At 42.7% G+C, this 18,825-nt stretch overlaps 2 protein-coding genes across 4 annotated transcripts in view; one reads left to right on the top strand and one right to left on the bottom strand.

Annotated features, from left to right (window-relative positions):
* Window positions 1–7,633, bottom strand: part of Wdr3 (WD repeat domain 3) — a 39,844-nt gene extending 32,211 nt beyond the window's left edge. Inside the window, exons 1-3 of one of the 2 annotated variants that reach the window (XM_008832899.3) lie at window positions 7,454–7,611; window positions 4,533–4,735; window positions 3,479–3,688 (exon numbers count right to left, since the gene is read on the bottom strand). In XM_008832899.3, coding sequence (XP_008831121.2) covers window positions 3,479–3,688; window positions 4,533–4,735; window positions 7,454–7,601 — 561 coding nt within the window. In that variant the 5' untranslated portion in view covers window positions 7,602–7,611. Of the gene's footprint in view, window positions 1–3,478; window positions 3,689–4,532; window positions 4,736–7,453 lie in introns of both variants that reach the window. The other variant, XM_008832893.3, reaches the window with a different exon arrangement.
* Window positions 7,634–7,740: 107 nt separating this feature from the next.
* The window catches only part of Gdap2 (ganglioside induced differentiation associated protein 2), a 53,594-nt gene continuing 42,509 nt past the window's right edge, over window positions 7,741–18,825 (top strand). Inside the window, exons 1-4 of one of the 2 annotated variants that reach the window (XM_029563430.1) lie at window positions 7,752–7,875; window positions 8,369–8,493; window positions 16,704–16,946; window positions 17,863–18,002. In XM_029563430.1, the coding sequence (XP_029419290.1) occupies window positions 16,771–16,946; window positions 17,863–18,002 (316 nt within the window). In that variant the 5' untranslated portion in view covers window positions 7,752–7,875; window positions 8,369–8,493; window positions 16,704–16,770. Of the gene's footprint in view, window positions 7,876–8,368; window positions 8,494–16,703; window positions 16,947–17,862; window positions 18,003–18,825 lie in introns of both variants that reach the window. The other variant, XM_008832906.3, reaches the window with a different exon arrangement.

Genomic DNA, 18,825 nt, shown 5'->3' on the forward strand with positions numbered 1-18,825 from the left:
AGCCAAAGCAATGCTTTTAAACAGCCTTGTCTGGGAAGGGATGACCCCTGAGCACAGACAAGCATGCCAGGGACTAAAAAATGAACCTTATGACAAATGGATTGTGGCCACCCATGATATTGGGACTGCCACGTACCAGGCCTCCTCCCTTGCCCAAGCCCTTGTAGTTGCAACCCAATCCAACTCAAAATGCCTTAATTGTGGAGGGACCCCTTTGATGGACTCTGGAAAGGACCAGATCCATTGCTAACCACAGGGAGAGGATTTGCTTGTGTTTTCCCACAGGATCAACCAAAAAAAAAAGAAGAGGCGGAGATGACACCCAAAGCCCCCCTAGAGCCTCCTTCTCTACCATCCTCACGGCTGTCTTTACCCTGCTTAACACCAACGCTTCAGCCAGCCCCCACTCTCCCTAATACCATGTTCTAGAGATTTTACTTTTCAAGGAAAAATCAGATCCATGGGACAATCGCTGGCATGCTGGAGTAATAGCAGAATTCTACTCAGGTGCATTCTCTAGGTACCCCACAGCTAACTTTCATGTCTCTCAACAGCTTGCACCTGCAGCCAAGTCTGTGCTAACTCATAATATTATTCTACAGGAAAGACAGAGGACCAGATAAGATCAACTATGTCCTGGAACAAGTCTAACTTTTTTCCCTTCACCACCTACCCCAATGTTCAACTGCCTTTTTTAACAGAAAGAGATTTCACTGACTCTCATCTAGTGGATATCTACTGATTCAAACTGGCTAATTATTTAACTTGTTAACAGAAAAGATTTCACTGACTCTCATCTAGTGGATATCAACTGGCTAACTATTCAATTTGCATTTTCAGCAAGCAAGCCTACTTATTACAAATACCTCACTAACATTACTCTCTCCAGTACAGCATGGACGCCCCTCCTCTTTTCCTATGGTGCAAAGGAAAAGCCTAGCACTGTGTTAATTTCTCTTTGTCCACCTTTTATGTACCTGTAATAATTACACCCCAGGTGTACCTACTCGAGAAGGAAGAAGCCGCTCTCCTACACAGCTGCCAGCAGAGAAAAATCTTCTTCCCCCTGCTGGTAGAGATCAAACTTACACCTTCCCTGGATGCTGGAGGTGGAGGTGTTGCTATGGCGACAAACTACTACAAGCCCAGCACCTGGCAGATTTCCCAGACAAGCTAGACCAAACAATAACATCCGCGACTGACAGCCCAGAACATCTCTCAAACAACAAATAAACTCTCTCGCCAGGATTGTGCTCCACAACAAAAGAACACTGGACTTGATAAATATGGGGAGGGTGTATGATATTTGAGAAAAAATGCTGTTTCTTTGTAAATGAATCAAATGTTGTTGAAACCAATGTTAAAACTCTGTAATGATCCATTTTCAAGATTTCAACCCACCAATTAGGCTGGCCTAGCAAACCCTTGTTTGCATAGCTCCTATCCCTTGTTATTTTGATGCTTGCTCATTGTTTTTAAGATTTCTTTGCTGACAGTTACTGTCATTGCTGAAAATTGCTACAAAGCAGGTCATGGTCAATTATCAGACTTTGGATTCTCCTGAGACAGATGAGTTAGCCCATAGGGCTTGTGATGGTACTTCTCCATTTTTAAATCAAACAGGGGGAGATGTTGGGGAATCCTGCTGTGAGGGTCGCAGTCTTCCATGTCTGGATAGCTCTAAGGAGCTCGGCGCCTGATGGAAAGACTCCTCTTTTCAGCAGGGGGCCTCCTGCCTCTCTTCCTGACTCATCTTTGAAGCAGCCGTCACAGAAACATGGCTTCTGGCTCTGAAACTGCCAGGTTTTCCTGTGTGATTATCAGGCACTGTCTGACAGCCTGGCAGAAGCCCACCGCCACATGTAAATAGGGCATCCTAAAAGCACCTATGAAGAGGGGGCTATCCTTCCATCATCGACTCACGAAGACCCTGCTTTTGCCGTTTCTCGCACCTCCCCTCATGACCTGGTGGCCAACAGGTCTCGAACTTAGAGAGAGAGTGCATGGCAGAAATTGAAACAGAACCCAACCGGGCAGCTGACAGCGGTCCTAGAGCCGCCAGCTCCGGCAGCAGAGACCCACGGCAACGCGGTGCGCGAAACCCGCGCACCCCAGCGGCAGAGAGCCAGGGGTCCAAACAGCAGACGCGGCCCACGGGACCCGTTGCACTCCAGCGACGTGTGGGAGACCGGCGCCATGCCCAGCAGCTGGCGCCCCGAGATCCCCGCATGCCCATAAAGTACCATTTGGTAAGTTATCCATTATTTTTATGCTCATCAGAAATAGCATCTTTTAAGGTAAACTAATTAGGAGCATGAGAGCTGTGTTTCTAGGGCTTCAATTTGGTGGCAACAACTTTCTATTTTGCACTGGTATTACATCAACATTTATAAATTATAGCTTTACAATGCATTTGAATATTTAAAATCCCATTTTCATTATTCTCCTCTTTCCCAAATGGTGCCATTTCCAATTCGTTTTTCCATATGCATTTTAAAATCATTTGGTCAAGTTACAAACAACAAAAATATTTGAAATATTTATTTTAAACTGCATAACCTATATTGTTAAAATACACTTTTCAATACTTTGTCTTCCAATACAAAAACTACACCAAACTGGGAGTGGTGGCGCACATACCTTTGATCTCTGCGTTCAGGGAACAGAGCCAGCAGATTTCTGTGAGTTCCTCCTAGCTACCCTAGTCTACACAATGAGTTCCAGGCTAATCAGGGCTATATAGTAAGACTGTCTAAAACAACAACAAAACATGGACTGTACCTCTTATAAATGTAATCTCTCTCTCTCTCTGTGTTAGAATAATAACTAATGAAAACTCATGTCAATAAATTCATGCCTATATCAACCAAAAAAAAGTAATCTACATTGTTCAATAACATTTCAAAGTATTTTTATTTATTAACTTTTTTTTTTTTTGTGAACGGAATCTTTTACATTGTATTTTCTAATTCTTAACTTATTTTTGTTGTTTTGAGATAGGGTCTCACTATGTAGTACTGACTGGCTAGAACTCAGGAGATCTACCTGCCTCTGCCTCCAACGTACTGGGATTAAAGACATGAGCCACGCTCGGCTAATGGGTTTAGGACACTGGGCCAAGCACACCCATCCTCTGTCTATTTCTCCCATCTTTGCACTAGTTTGGACAGTAGAAATTCACAGTCCCATTCAACAATTTATGTGAATAACTGGCTTCTGCTTAAGTGTTTTAAAAATTGGGGGAGAAGGGCTGAAGAGATTACTCAGGTTAAGAGTTCTTACAGGGGACCCAGGCTTGATTCTCAGCACCCATGTGGCAGCTCACAACTCCAGTTCTACAGGAACTGACACCCTCTTCTGACCTCCACAGGCACTGTGCAACACTAGTGCACTTACATACATGCAGGCAAAACACCCATACACATAAAATAAAAACAAATTAAAAAAAAATTTTTGGACACCTGTTGCAAAGACTCACCTTGGAGCCAGAAGCCAGTCTGCCTCCCAGCTGATCATACTTCAAGCTGGTGACAGCTACTTTGTGTCCATTGAAGGTTATGTTTCCCTCTCCACTGAGGAGGCTAAAGATTCGGATAGACCCATCCTCATAACCAACAGCTAAATGCAGCCCATCTGGGGAGGGACACAAGCAAGTGACTTCTTGTTTAAGCCCCTGAAGGATAAGGATCTGAAATCATAAAAATCAAAACCAATGCAGAAGAGTTAGGCATGTTATCAAGTTACAAGTATGGGAATGATCAGGAACAGTAACAGTGAGAGCATCAATAAATAATTCTGTCTTATGATTAATGATGGAACTCTACAAGTCATCCCCCATTTGTATGAGCAAGGAAACACTCAAAAGGCAAAACCAATTCCTGTCCAGCTTAACACCAGCATAATAAGCATGCAAATTATCCAGGCAATGAAATAAATCAGTAAATCTTTATCCTGCTGATTTTCTACAAAGGCTTGTAACTGTCCTTGTTTTAACTCAACCACAGGGCACTAGAGGACTACATGGTTTTATTCCAAGAGGCCCTTGGCAGCAAAGTATTAAAATAATAACTTCTTGGGAGTCACACAGTAAATGGAGACAATTCACTCAGATTCTCTCAAAGCCCAGTTTCATAATCCCTGGATTTCATCAGTGTATGTAAGAAAAAGACTCCACTAACCCAAAGGAACAATGCTCCTTTGAAATACTTAATATTTTACAATTGGCCGTGAGCACAAACAGAACCTGAAATGTAAAACTGGTAGAGAAAAGCAGAGATGCAGGCAATCAACAGTGGCTACAAATAATGACCTATGAAAATTAGCACAAATAGTCATCTATTAAGTAGGCTCTTTGGTTGTGATTTATCAGAATTTGGTGAAGAATGTAACAGAATTTGGTGCTTGGCTGTCTAGACCAAGAGGAGGGCTGCCTCTGAGGACACACACACAAATTAACCCTAACAAGCAAGTCAGAGTGCGCCCACTTCTGTATCTCTGTGAATAAGTACCAACTTACTTGATTTCTGACTCACCTTCTCACCTTTCCTTAAGTCCCAGATGAAAACATGTTCACAGGCGGGCACTGCTACGTAGCGGCCTTTCTCACCACGAAGTGTCACAAAAACAATGTTGCCTTTTTGACTACCAATCAAGCCAAAGACAGCACTAGCTACATAGCGTAGGTACTGTTTGGTGAGTCCCATGTTACAATGTCTGAACCCGCAGGTGAGGTAATCTGTGTATATAAACAACATTCAGGGTTTGGAGTACCTTGATTCTGATGAGCTAACAAACACTGATGGGTTATGTGGTTAAAAGCACATAACTTGTCTCAATCGGTAAAGTACTGATAAAAAGCCAGGTGCAAAGCCAGGCGTGGTGGTGCATGCCTTTAATCCCAGCATTTGGGAGGCAGAGGCAGGCAGATCTCTGTGAGTTCAAGGCCAGCCTGAGTCTACATAGTGAGTTCCAGGACAGCTGGGGCTACAGGGAGACCATGTCTCAAAAGGACCAAAAAAAAGGCCAGGTGCAGAGAAATGTGTCTGGAATCCCAGCCCTGAGGAGGCAGAGACAGGAAGATCCCTGGTGTTCAGTGGCCAGACAGCCTAGCCAAATTGATGAACTCTAGGTTCAGTGAAGACACCCTAACTCAAAAATCAGGTAGAAAGCAACTGAGAAAAACATCTGATCCATATCAGTATCTAGCCTCCACACACGCTGGCCCCCACATGAATGTGAACATACAATCCTCCCCCCCAACACACATACATACACACAAACCATATAACTTCTGATTTCTTAAGCCTTACTTTCTCTGAATAAATCACTGACCTAAAATACTTGGGCATCATTGTTTTTAACTCGACATGTGCATGTGATCCCTTATTTCTTGAGTCTTAAAATGTTTACATTGTCATGCTTGTCTTGTGGAAAAGCTCAATGCAGCTACACAATTCATTTTTAGAGACTGAATTGTGTGTCAAAACCACTATCAATACCGACACTGAGACTGGTAGCCAGAGTCTGTATTTTCATCAATGACAACTGTAAATCTGGCTTCAATTTTTTTCCTAATGAAAACCTACATTAAACCAATAAAAAAATCAAGAAAAGGGCTGGAGATGTAGCTCAGTTGCCAGAATACTTGCCTAGCATGCAACTGTCTCTGGGTTTGGTCTCTGGTGCTGAAAAAAATAGGTGTGTGGATGCACTCCTTTAATCTCAACATTGGGGAGGTAGAGGCAGGAGGATCATGAGGGCAAGGTCATCCTCAGCTACACAGAGAATTCAGGACCAGTCTGAGCTATACAAAGACCTGGTCTCAAAAAACAAAAACAAATTCAAGAAAAGACTGAGATGCTCTTAGCCATCTGACTAATTCTTCCTCAATTCCTCTTATTCTTCCAAGCTCTTCACTGTAGCTGTTATTTGTGACACACCATTCTACATTCTACAGTATTTTCTGTTGAGAATTCACATAGCATGCAGAGGCTCTGGAACACCTGCATCAATATTTCTGGCCTTGCTTAGCTACATGAATAAAGTTCAAAACATTTATTGGACATGCTCTCTTTAACACCTTACAGCATCACATTTAACATGCCTACAATAAAACCTTTCTTTTTAAACCTCTTTTTTTGTTTGTTTAACCTTAAAACATACAATCAGCCAGGCATGGGGTCACATACCTTTAATCCCAGCACTTGGGAGGCAGAGGCAAGAGGATCTCTTTTGAGTTCCAGGCCAGCTTGGTCTACATAGTAAGTTCCCCGCCAGGACCACAGTGAGGCTGTCTCAAATAAACCAAAAACCAAAAGAAACCAACACAACCTCCCATTAAGGTTTAAAGTGTTCTAGCAATTTCTGATTCATTAATATATATATATATAAATCATAACAGCAATCCTTAGAGAGTGCTTAAGATACAGTAAATATATGTGCAAAATAAATGCAGTTCTTTAATTACATGCAGTAATTGAGAGAACAAAAGCAAAGCACTAGAAAAATGCGTAGCACATTGTGAATATATACATAAAAATCCTTCAGTGACAGAAGAGGCAATCTCTATTTTATAGCCAAGGATGCTAAACATCTAGTTCTTTCTATCTGTATGTATCAAAGCCAGACTCCAATAGAGCCAGACTAAGTCCAATTTTCTTTTAACCATTATGCTAAACACCTCTCTCCTATGTCAGCCAATTCTGTTTCTCTGAATATTAGCCTTTTTTCTCAGCTACTTTCTGCTGTACTGGTTTTCCACCTAGCACCTCCACTTCCATTTTTCTTTCTTTTCACTTAAAAGTCCTAGTAGTACCCAACTGATCTTTTTCAAGTGCTCTGTCTCTACCCCAAAGCCGAAAAAGGCTAAGCTGTTTGTCAACTGCACAGATCCACGGGGATCCAGTAACTTTATCCTGTTTCTTTCTCAACCAACCTTCTCTCCTGAGCAGCTGTTTCCCTACCTGCGACCTTGTCTTTTTCGAATTTTCTCCTTGCCTATAATAACATGTATTCTCATGTCTCGTTCTATAGTGTTACCCCTGTAATAACCAATTCTTTCCCGGCAAGCCCAATTCTCTCAGCTTGGTCCATGGAGTCAGTATTTCAACTACCCTCCATCCGTCTTGGTATGGGCACTGGCTTTACGTACACAGCTCTCTCATCTTTGGCGAGAGAGAGTTCATAATCTAAACACTACCACCGCATCCCAGTTCACAGCCCACTTCCCCCCTCTCCCGCCCCGTCTCCACGATGCACTCAAGGCGAGGACAGTGACCACAGAGCTGTCACGAGTCTCTCCACCTAGGCCAGTCAGGGGGAAGTGAGAGAGCTCCGCACCCACACCCATGAATCCCGGGGCAAGTCCGGAGCTCCTGTTATTTGCACGAGCCAGCCCCGGGCGTGCGGCTTCCGGGATCCCCGGTGCGGACAGCGGGGCCCCTAGGCTCCTCACCTCTGCCTCCGAGTTGCCCACAGCACGAAGGCCTCAGCCAACTCCTCGCCCCCAGCGCCACAGCACGAGGAATCGCTCCCGACAATGGCCGAGGGCCCCCAGGACTCACCTCGGCCTCCACGAGGTTCCCACCGACAGCACCACCCATGGACCCGCCCCTTCCGACCTGCTCCCGGCGTTTCTTCCGCCCGGAGTCCCTTTTGCCTTCAAAGCGGAAGTGACGGCAAAGGGCTGTGATTGGGCAGAGGGGCGGAGCGGAAGCGGGCGTTTTCTCAGTCTTGGCTCTACTGCTGGTCACCCCAGCCTCTGGAGACCTGCTCGCCATCACAGGCGCGCCTCTGGCGAGGACTGGCTGCGAATGTCGCACCTTCCGCGACGAGGTTGAGCTCTGGCTGCCGCCCGGATGGGCCCACCCGAACGCCGTGAGAGGCTGGCGGAGGCCGGGAGGGAAGGGCGGCGCGAGCCTGGGCTGAGGCGGGCGGCGGGGCTCGGCCGGGAGTGCGGGCGGGGAGGATCCGAGTCTCCTGGAGGAGAGCGCTGGTGAACACCAGACCCCCGGCCTGGGTGCATGCTACCCGGGATGCACGAGACCCTGGGCGGCCGGCAGCCTCGCGGGTGATACTCAGGTCCAGTCCCTGCTGTGGACTCTGCAGATCGGGAGATGCACTCACCAAGCAAATAGGGTCAGCCGTCGAGACACGCCGAGTCCAGGATGCTGAGTTGTCCGGGGACCCCGCAGTCTCTGGAGTGACATTGCCCTGGCCTTGCGTTTCCGCTCTTCGGCCACTTGAGAGGGAAGTGACCCGAGGCCGGCCGCTCCTTCTTTGCTGACTGAGACTTAAGTGCTCTGTGACTAGGAGGAAATTAACTGTTCTCTCTTGCAATTCTGCCCTCTCCCATCCTTGGGGCATGTAGGTGTTTGAGAAATGAATTCTCGTGTCTGGCTGTACAGATATAAAGCTGACATATAATTATACAAAAGAAGTAATCTGTCGTTGCTTACTGAACAGGACATCTGCAGCAAGCCTAGAAAATAGCAGGTAGGGGCTGGAGAGATGGCTCAGCGGTTAAGAGCACTGACTGCTCTTGCAGAGGACCCAGGTTCAGTTTCCAGCACCCACATGGCGGCTACAAACCTTCCTTAACTCCAGTTCCAGGGGGAATCTGACGTCCTCTTCTGATTCGCGGCATTGCAGGACACGGGTGCACTCACATACATGCAGGCAATACTCTCATACACATAAAATAAAAATAATAAATAAAATGTGTTAAAAAAAAAAAAAAAACCAGGTAGACAATGACAGGTAAATTTGTCTACCAGTGTAATTTCTAAGGATTGCTTACAGTATTTGGTTTTCTTCATGTTTTAAAACACATTCAGCTCACCTTTCATATTCAACAAAATTGGGTGGACAATATGTAAAATGATAGTGTAGTAGCATAGATGTTTTGAAACAAGGTTACATTTATTGTGGGTTGAATGAATGAGAAGGCAAAAACTTGTTGCAAGAGACTATTACTTCCAGAAGTCTTGTGGGAAGAGGAGCATTTGGATAGGTGTGTGTGGTTAATATCTTCTGTAGTTGCTGCGTATTGCCTGATTATAGGTGGGAAATGTGTGCTTCAGTGGAAACCAGAATTTAGAATATATCAGACCTGTCCAACCTCTTCACCTTTCAGTTCAATCTTGTCATCTACAATGTTCTGAAACTGTGCAGTTGAATTATCAAAAAAAATTGCAAACAAAAATAGCATCATGTTTTAAGTGAGTTTATGATTTTGTGGTGGGCCAAATTCATAGTTATCCTAAAAGAATGCCTGAATGATAGTCTTGGCTTGTCTCATTCTAAGAAAGCTATTTTACTGCTATGTGAGCTATAGATAACTGTCATCAATCATAAATAAATCTGTAGCCATTCAAGTGAAGTTTCAAATTGCTCAATGTATTAAAATTTATAATTGAAACCTACTCATTTGTTTAATATATGTGGTACTGCTAATTCCCTGTTAGAGATGTGCTTTGGATGTTTTTGCATGATGATAAAATTAATCTGGGACCATTGATGGACTTTAGAAAGCTTTTTGTTGTAATTGATTTGTTGGTGTATTTGAGCACTTCAGTTAGTTTTTTCATCTAGCAACTTTTCATTTGCATAAAATAATTCTTAGATATAATTTGACATTGAGATGGCAGTGGTTTGCGTTTATATCCTTGTGTACCCTAAACTTTTAAATATTGAAATACAAAGAGATAAAGAATGATACATGGTCCAGTTCTCTATATACTTTTATTCAGGCCTGTTCTGTTTAATCCCTGTAAGCATTTTTGATCGACAGGTAGGTGTGTTAAATGTTTTCATTTTCCTTTTCTAAATGATGCCTTTTTTGAACTATATTTTTATTGATTTTATTTTATGTGCCTGCATATATTCAAGTGCACCCATGTCCTGCAATGCCTATGGAGGTCAGAAGAGGGCCTTGGATCCCCTGGAATGGGAGTTACAGACGGTTGTTAGCTGCCATATGGGTGCTGGGAATTAATTAAACCTGGGTCCTCTGCTAGAGCAGCCAGTGCCATTAATCTCTGAGTCATCTCTTTAGTCCCGATGCCTTTTTTTTTTTTCTTTTTTAAATCCAGACAAAAATCAGGGATTTTGAGAAAATGGTTTAAAGTATTCTGCCTGATTCTGACCAATCTTGAACAGTAAAGCCTGATCTCTACCCAAAGCCTTTTTTCATGTAAAGCCCTTATTCAGAGGACTTTTAAAACAATGCTGAAAGGATATAGCAGGAAAATAAGCTGCAAAGAACTGTTTACAGTTGTCCTTTGGATTAGGGTCCAGTCTCTTCAGCTAACTTAAAAAGAAGGGCATATGGCTAAAGAAGCAGATCTGATCCATGCTAGAATTCCATGTAGACTTTGATGCCAGGACATGAGCATGCTTCAGGAGCCCGTTTTACCAAAGTTTAGTTTTTGTTGGCAGACTTGTTCAAAGTTCAGAACTAATCCGTTGATTTCCAGTGAGAAGTCTTGTTCCCCTTTAATATTATCCAAGTTCTGAGACTACTGGTAACTGCAGTTCCTGCACCCCCACCCCTGCCCCCATCCCTCACCTGAGCACTCTTGCTTGCAATCTTTTTTTTTTTTTTTTTTTTTTTTCTTTTTTTGAACAGGGCCTCCCCTGTAGCCAGCTGGCCTGGAACTCACTATGCAGACCAGGCTGGCCTTGATCTCACAGAGACCCACCTGCTTCTGCAGGGGCAAAGGTGTGTGCTACCACGCCTGGCTGTCCCTGGAATTCTTAAGTCTGGAAATTCTTTCCATTTTATTTGCAAATCTGTGCTCCTATGAGCTTTTGTACACACATTTTATGTGGTGAGGTTTTTTTTTTTTTTTTTTTTCTTTCATGTGACTCTCCAAGAGGCTTGTGACCCCCAGACCTGTTAAGGCCCCTGTTCCTTCAGGAATCAGGTTTTCCTACTTCCTTTGAGTTTGCTGCTCCATTTACTTTATTACAAGGTGTATGTGTCTGTGTCTCTGTGTGTATGTTGGTAGAGGGGAGATTTAAATCTTTTAGTGAGAAAAAAATCAGTTCCTCTGTGGAGATTGAGCTGCATGAGAATTCGACCTTTATTAAATACTATGACACTTTCCAGAAGATACCATTAAATTGTGCCCTACAGTAAGAGCTGTAAGCATCAGTTATTACTCATTTTAACACTCACTGTCTTGTCGGTCCCAATGACTTCAGCAGCTGGAAAGATCAACAAACTGTACGGTTGGTTGTATAGGAGAGCTACCAGAGTGCACATCAAGGAGGAGTGGACCATTATAAGTGCAATTCGTTTATTAACTTGTGGACTTCATATTTAAGAAGTTTCTATTGCTCCTGAAATCAGTTTGATGTTATTGCTGTAGAGCAGAAGCAAAATTGCAAGAGGTTGAATAAATGGAAGAAGAGGAAGCAGAACTCTGAAACAAACTGCTCTTAAAAAGAAAAGTGGAGGCCTTGAGTGTAGCACATGTCTTTAGTCCCAGCACTTGGAAGCAGAGGCAGATGGATGTGAGTGTGAGACTTGCTTGGTCTATATAACAAGTTATAGGCCACCTGGGGCTACACGAAGACCTTGTCTCAAAAAAACAAACAAAAAACAAAACCACCCCAAAGGGTCAGGTGAAGTGCAACTGGGGAGATGGCTTATTCAGCCTGAGGACCTGAGATTCGATTCCCAAAAGCCATGTAAAAAGCCAGGTGTTGCACCTGTAATATCAGCTCAGGAGAGGAAGAGACAAGAGGATGCCTGGGCTTTACTGGTCAAGTCAGTGACCTCCAGTGCCAGTAAGAGAACCTGTCTAAAAAATGATGTGGAAGGGCAGTTGATGTGGAAGACACCTGCTGTTGACCTTTGCCTAACTCATGCACACACACACAAACACACACACACACACACACACCATGAATTGGTGAGCCAGGCCCAGTGACATAAGCCTTTATACTCAGGAGGTTGAAGCAAGAGAATGGTAGTTGCATGGCCTTCCTGGGCTGGAGTGAGCAAGATAAGACTGGAGAACTTAGGGTGACCCTGTCTCAAAATTAAAAGGGGGAGAGGAATGGAGCTCAGTGATAAGAGTGTTTGCCCAGCATGAGGTCCTAGATTTAATCCATGTACCACCAGAAATAAATGAATAAATGAGTGAAGTGAGAAGGAAATGTTGGTGTCATTTCAGAAGAAGTGGGGTAGGAAAGATTTTCAAGACTAGGAGGATGAGGGGAAGGAGAGCTCAAAATGCCGTCAAGGGAAGAATTGATGTTATTACATTCTCTTAAAAGACAGCTGATAAAGTTAGATGGAGTAAAATGGTTCAGAGCACTGGGCTGTCTTAAGCATGCAGAATATACCTTAAAATAGTGCAGACTTGGGAAGCATGAATGAAGATGCCCTTGATGACTTGAACTGCGATGTTTCTCTTCAGAGCAGCAGGAAGAGAAGAAAGGAGAGGGAACAGGGTAGGTTTCAGTGCCTGCGTGTGGGCCTCTGGGTCCACCTGCTGCTTGTATTTCCTGGGGCTGGTTATTTAGCCTCTGAGTTTTGGTTCCTTCCTTGTGAAATAAGAACTCTTGTATACCTACCTTAGAGGATTTTTGTAGGGATTAGAGAGCACGTTTGTAGAATGTCTAATACCCTAAAGCCCTCTGTGCCTGTCACATTCATTTTAGGGGGTTCCTTTAGTCCTATACCGTCTTGAAGCTCTCTGATCAACTTCACCTCTGTGTAAAACCCTCCTGTGCTTTTAGTCTTAGTTGCCACTTTCTGGAGGAGGTAATCTCTGCTTCTGCAGTCTAAATTAGATCCTGTTCTTCATAGTGCATTTATTAGACTCTACCTGTACTTCTGTGAATTTGTGTTTGTGTGGGTTTTGTGGCTTTGTCTCTTCACTACTCATTCAACATTCCATCTTCTTGAATGAATGAATGAATGCATGATTGAGACATAATGGACCAAGAAGCATTTTGTTTTTTTCTCAGATTCTACAGGATAGGACTTTAAAAGTAGCATTATTACCTGCCTGTTCAAGGCCTCATTAGGTTGCAGAATATCAGCTGTGGCCAGGCATGGTGGTGCATGCCTTTAATCCCAGCACTGAGGAGGCAGAGTCAGGTGGATCTCAAGGCCAGCTTGGTCTGCATAGTGAGTTCCAGGCCAGCTGGGGCTACAGGGAGACCCTGTCTCAAAAAATCCAAAGACAGATAAGTATCAGATGTGGCAGACACATTATTTTAAGGCAGACATTGTTTTAAGACCTCCTGAGGCTGGAGGTTCCACTTCCAGAGTGGTTTATTCAAAAGCCTTGCAGGTGAGGTTAGCAGACACCTCCCTGTCCCGGTCACATACCCCACCCTACACCTTTCTTCCAGGAACACCTTTATGTGCTGCATGAATGTCCTCAATCTGGACCCTAACTTCTTCACAGCACAATTATAGAGAGCAAGGTTCCACAGGGCCTTTCTTAGCTCATCTTTCGAAGTCACATGCCATTGATTTGTAGTGTCCCTTTTGGTTACTGAGGTTAACTCTATTGTAGGAGGACTGCACGGGTACAAGTGCCAGGAGGTGAATGTCATGGAAAGGCATCTTCCAGATTGTCTATCACAGATGCTGTTCAGAGTCAACTGTGAATGAATTTAGAGTCAACTGTGAATGAATCAACAGTTGCCCAATAGTGTTGATGGAGGGTCTCGCTAATAGAGGAGAACACACATTTATTTTTGGCGAAGTCGGGATTGCTGATTATGTGATTTTTTTTGTTTGTTTGTTTTTTCCTAGCAGCATAGGAACAGATGTTGGGTTTATTTAGGGATTAATAAGACATTACAGGAGAAGTCACAGTATTGAAATTTGTAAAACTATGACAGCAATTACTATTTGGTTTGCTCCGTACTTTTGACAGTACTTTTGTCCTTGCCACACATAGAGACATAACTTTATCTCAGCAATGGTCTATTAAATTGGCTCTAAGAAAATTGGAGAAGGTAGCTTTTCATGTGCCTTGCTTTGTGCTGACTCTCTGCTGTGCAATTTTTGGCAAAAATTATTGCATCTAGTCCTCATAATAATCTTACAGGTTAATAGTAGCTCTGTTTTAGAAATGAACTCTGGATCATAACTCTTAGATGGTGGATCAGAACTTTGGCCTTGACATATAGTGCCTAATTGCTTGTCTTGTGCCCTACCCCACTGCTTCGCCATGTTTCCGGATGGGGAAGTACTCATCTGGAAATAGTAAAGAAGCTAGAGTCAGAATCATACATCCAGTGTGATTTTACCTGTCACAAGAAAAAGTAATAACTACACCACAATTTGAGATGTTGTTTCCTGTTTCTTAACTTTTTCTTGGTTTTCAGGTGTTCTATAAGCAGGTTAGAGTCAGAAATAAAAGTGAGTTTAAAGGGAAATTCTATCCTGAAAATTGACATTCAGGTTTGCAAACTAGAAACTATGTGTGCCCCTGAATTTTCTTTTAATCTTATCACTAAGAACTCTGAGCATGAGTCAGCATGTATTTTGCAGTCATAAATTTCTGCAGATGGTCATTAGCTTGAACGCAAGGCAGTTTGACAGTTGCTGAGTCTAGTCTCCATTCATCCTCTGTTCAGAACAAGTCTGAGTACTTGTAGACACATCAGCAAAACCTGTTTGCCTCCAGTTTCAAAGGCTGACTAGATGAACTCAGTACCAACTTCTGGATAATATGAGTTTGGTGTCCATACTTCTCTGGGTTTCCCCCTTTCTTAACAGTGTGCTGGTTCATATTCTGGCTTGTCTTCTCTCCAAGCTCTTTGGCACACATACTTCTTTGGGTTTCCCCCCTTTCTTAACAGTGTGCTGGCTCACATTCTGGCTTGTCTTCTCGCTGAGCTCTAAATTTTCTGTAAGACTTGGCCCTGGAAGCCCTTTTCCTGGTTTGCACATGTTCCACAGACAACCTTGCAATCCTGTGCCTGTGCTGAGATGTCTGGGCTTATAAGCCGAGTCTCTTCTCTGAGCTCCACATAGCTTATGTTGGCCATAAATGCATGGCTGTGCAGTGAGCACCTCCACTCAGCACATTCAAAAGGCGTAAGGAGGAAAATTCCCTTGCTTTTACGCCACCATGTAGCTTACTCCAGTCGCTCTTCTCTGAATGACTGTCCACTCAGTTAGTTGCCCAGGCAAGCAATCTAGGCATTTTCTGACTTGCGTGTTTTCCCTTCCTCTACTCCTGTGAGCAGTCTACCTGGCTCCACCCTTCAGTTCTACTCCAAATCAAGCATTTCTCCTGACCCCAGCTCACCTGGGTTCCTGCATTCATTGTCTCCCGCTCTCTGCTGCTTCCTATACCCTCTTCACTCCCTGAGCTAGGAATTACTCCGCTTAGGTATTGTTTCCGAGATCCTCTCATTAGCCTTCCTTCATAGGTAGAAGAGCTAAGGTATTTAGCATGGCTTGCGAGCTGCATAACATGTGGCCTTGCTCGCTCAGCAACCCCATGACCTGCCATTCATTCCCTAGCTCATTCTGCTCCAGCCAGTGACTTCCTGAACCTTTCTGAACTGCAGCACACACACATAAACACACCCCACCACTCCTTCCCTGTGACTTTGCACTGGCCGATATTTCTCCCCTGTAGCACACCCTAACTTCACGTTACTTGCTTTCTCACTTAGCTCCCTTCTCTGGTATCACCGTCCCTCCCATAATACATGTTACCTCTAGTTACTCTGTTACCGCCATGTTTCTTTATCACTGAAATTTAAGCTCCCTAAGCATGCTTTTATTCACCAGTATATTCCCAGTACCTAACACATAACTAGATGCTTACAACGGTTTGGAGAATGAGTAAGTCTACCACTTTACTGAAACAGTTATGTGGCTTGGTAAGTTTTGCTCATCACCCTCCCCTTCCAACTTTTGTACAGCCAGCTGCCTACCATATACTACCTTGTACACCATCTCCTGTAAGTTCATACTTCCTCTATATGTTGCCTCTTAAAAATTTTTTTTCTGTTTTTAATTAAGTATATATGTGTGTATGGCTTTGTAGTTGTGTGTATGTGAGTGCAGGTGCCTGCAGAGGCCAGAAGATGCCATCTGATGTAGAGCTGGAGTTAGAAGCCAATGTGGGTGATAGGAACCAAATTCAGGTCCTCTGCAAGAGCAGTACATGCTTTTAACTGCTGAATTACCTCTCCAGCCCCTCCATGCCACCTCTTAAGTCCAGGCCTTGCCTGTATGCTTTGCTCCTAGTTGAAGCCTTTTTATCTTACTGCTCCATTGTAGTAATCTCCTGTCTCATTCTGTCTTAGCATACCATTCACATTATTATCACACTGAATTCCTTCAATTACACATATTATTTGTCACTACATATCTTGTAGGATATAGTACTTTTATTACTGTTTTCAATAGTAGGCACTCCGAGAATGTTGAATGAAAGTCCTTTCCAGGAAGCAGAACTGGTGTGCTTTGTGATTATGTCAATGGCTGTGGTTCCTTGAAAGGAATTAATGATTAAATAATCCCCCTTTATTCCAGTTTTTAGGAAAGTTGTGAAAGCTCTTGTTGTCCATTATTTTTAATAGACCATTTACATGACTGTGGACATATAATGTGTTATTGGAGCATTCCACAGTAGAGATTTGTGTTGATTAGTAGAACGAAAGTAATATTCATGCTTCAGTATTAAAATGATTTCTTCTTTTCTTTTAAGCTGACATCTCCAGGGATTATTGAATTGCTGAGGAGTTTGGAACAAGACAAGCCAAAGCTCCCATTCCATGGATCCCTTGGGTGCACCTTCCCAGTTTGTGGATGTGGACACCCTGCTAAGCTGGGGTGACTCATATGAAGATGAATTAAATTCTTCTGATACCACAGCTAATACATTTGAGGAAGACACTATTAGATCACCTTTTCTTTATAATAAGGATATCAATGGAAAAGTGGTTCTTTGGTAATTTTTTAATTATGTTTTAGCATAGTACCATAGCAGTTTCTCATGATTTTCTTCTAAGGTTTTTTTTTTTTTTTTTTTTTTTTTTTTTTTTTTTTTTCTGTCCTAGCATTATTTAAATACATATCCAGTCTTAGTGAGATAAAATTATAAATGTATCACTTAAGTTTTGATACACAGTTAAGACAGTGAATATTTCTGTCACCTTCAAAATTTATTTTTGTTCATTTGCCTCTTTTGGACATTTCATATACATGGAATGACTACAGTAAAATATGTGAGATTCCTTTTGTTACTTAGTGTGTCTTCAGTGTAGTTCAGATCAATACTCTGTTCCTTTTTTGGTATGGCTGAATAATATTCCATTGTATAGATCCATCACACATACCAGTTCATTAGTTGCTGGACAGTTAATTTGTTTATATTCTTTTGGCTGTTATGGCTGATGCTGGTTCTAAACTTTTTTTTTTTTTTTGGTCTTTTTGAGATAGGGTCTCCTTGAAGCCCCAGTTGACCTTGAACTCACAGAGATCCACCTGCCTCTCCCTCCCAAGTGCTAGAATTAATTAAAGGTGTGCTCCATTATACCTGGCAGTTCTAAAGTCTTTAAGCCAACCAATTTCAACTTTAAGCATTTTTATATAATGAAGGAAATAAGGCAAGACACAAATGGATGACATGATGGGTTTGTGCATTCTGGGGTGACCAAAGTTGCATTAAAGCTCTAACATGCCAGAATAATTTGAGTCCGAAATTTTCTACTGTTCTTTAGTTTTCTATTATTGCTTGACTTGTGAATTGGCAAAATCAGTATGGGGGGCGGGCAAAGATAAATTGTTTTAAGGAATTAGAAACCATGTGTCTTCTCCCTCTTCTCCCTTCCCACACTTGCTCTTTTTATCCTTTGGTCCTTCAGGAAAGGCGATGTAGCGTTACTGAACTGTACCGCCATCGTGAATACCAGCAATGAAAGTCTCACAGATAAGAACCCTGTGTCGGAAAGTGTCTTCATGCTTGCTGGGCCAGATTTGAAGGAAGACCTACAGAAACTAAAAGGTAAGTGGATTCTTAGTGAATTTTTACTTAGGAAAAATGTTTGTCTTCTACCCTGAAAAAGTGTGTTCTGTGTTTACATGACAGATTATGTATATAAATCTGCTTTTCTTTTGTTAAAACTACATTGCTTTTGCAGTCCCCATGGCAGAATAGCCCCTGGGCCTGAGGGTTTTACCACGCCTAACTCCTCTGTCACATCACTGAGTTTTAAAATGACAGGCATTGTAGTCAGCCCCACAGTTGTAGCATGGCTGTTTTCTTATACTGAGAAGTCTCATGAAATTGTCTTTCAGAGCTGAAGATTTTTTTATTATGATTTGATGTTGATAGAGAATTCTTTAAGACCTCCTAGATACAGCCTTCTGCAATGAAAATGGACTTACTCATAAAACCAAGGTGCTTTGAAAAGCAAATATATTTTCAGTTGATTTGTATTTTCTGCTTTGTATATTTACCAGTGTATGCTTCTGGGAATAATTCTTTGGAAATTGAGACTAGAAGAACCCTATTGGTTCAGAATCTTGTCTCCCTTTATTTGCAGGAATTTTCTAAATTTGGAGCCTAGCAGCCCTTCATTGTTACCATTTGAGCTCAAGTGGAATATTATGAAATTCAGTCTTCTTATTTTATGAAAGGCATTTGTGAAATATAGCAGTATTTTCTTAAAATGTAAACAGAGCTGGGCATGGTGGTGCATGCCTTTAATCCCAGCACTTGGGAGGCAGAGGCAGACGGATCTCTATGAGTTTGAGGCCAGCCTGGTCTATATAGTGAGTTCCAGGACAGCTGGGACTACAAGGAGACCCTGTCTCAAAAAGACAAA

The sequence above is a fragment of the Nannospalax galili genome, unplaced genomic scaffold, assembly GCF_000622305.1.
Source record: "Nannospalax galili isolate Female #2095 unplaced genomic scaffold, S.galili_v1.0 scaffold1951, whole genome shotgun sequence".
NCBI lineage: Eukaryota > Metazoa > Chordata > Mammalia > Rodentia > Spalacidae > Nannospalax > Nannospalax galili.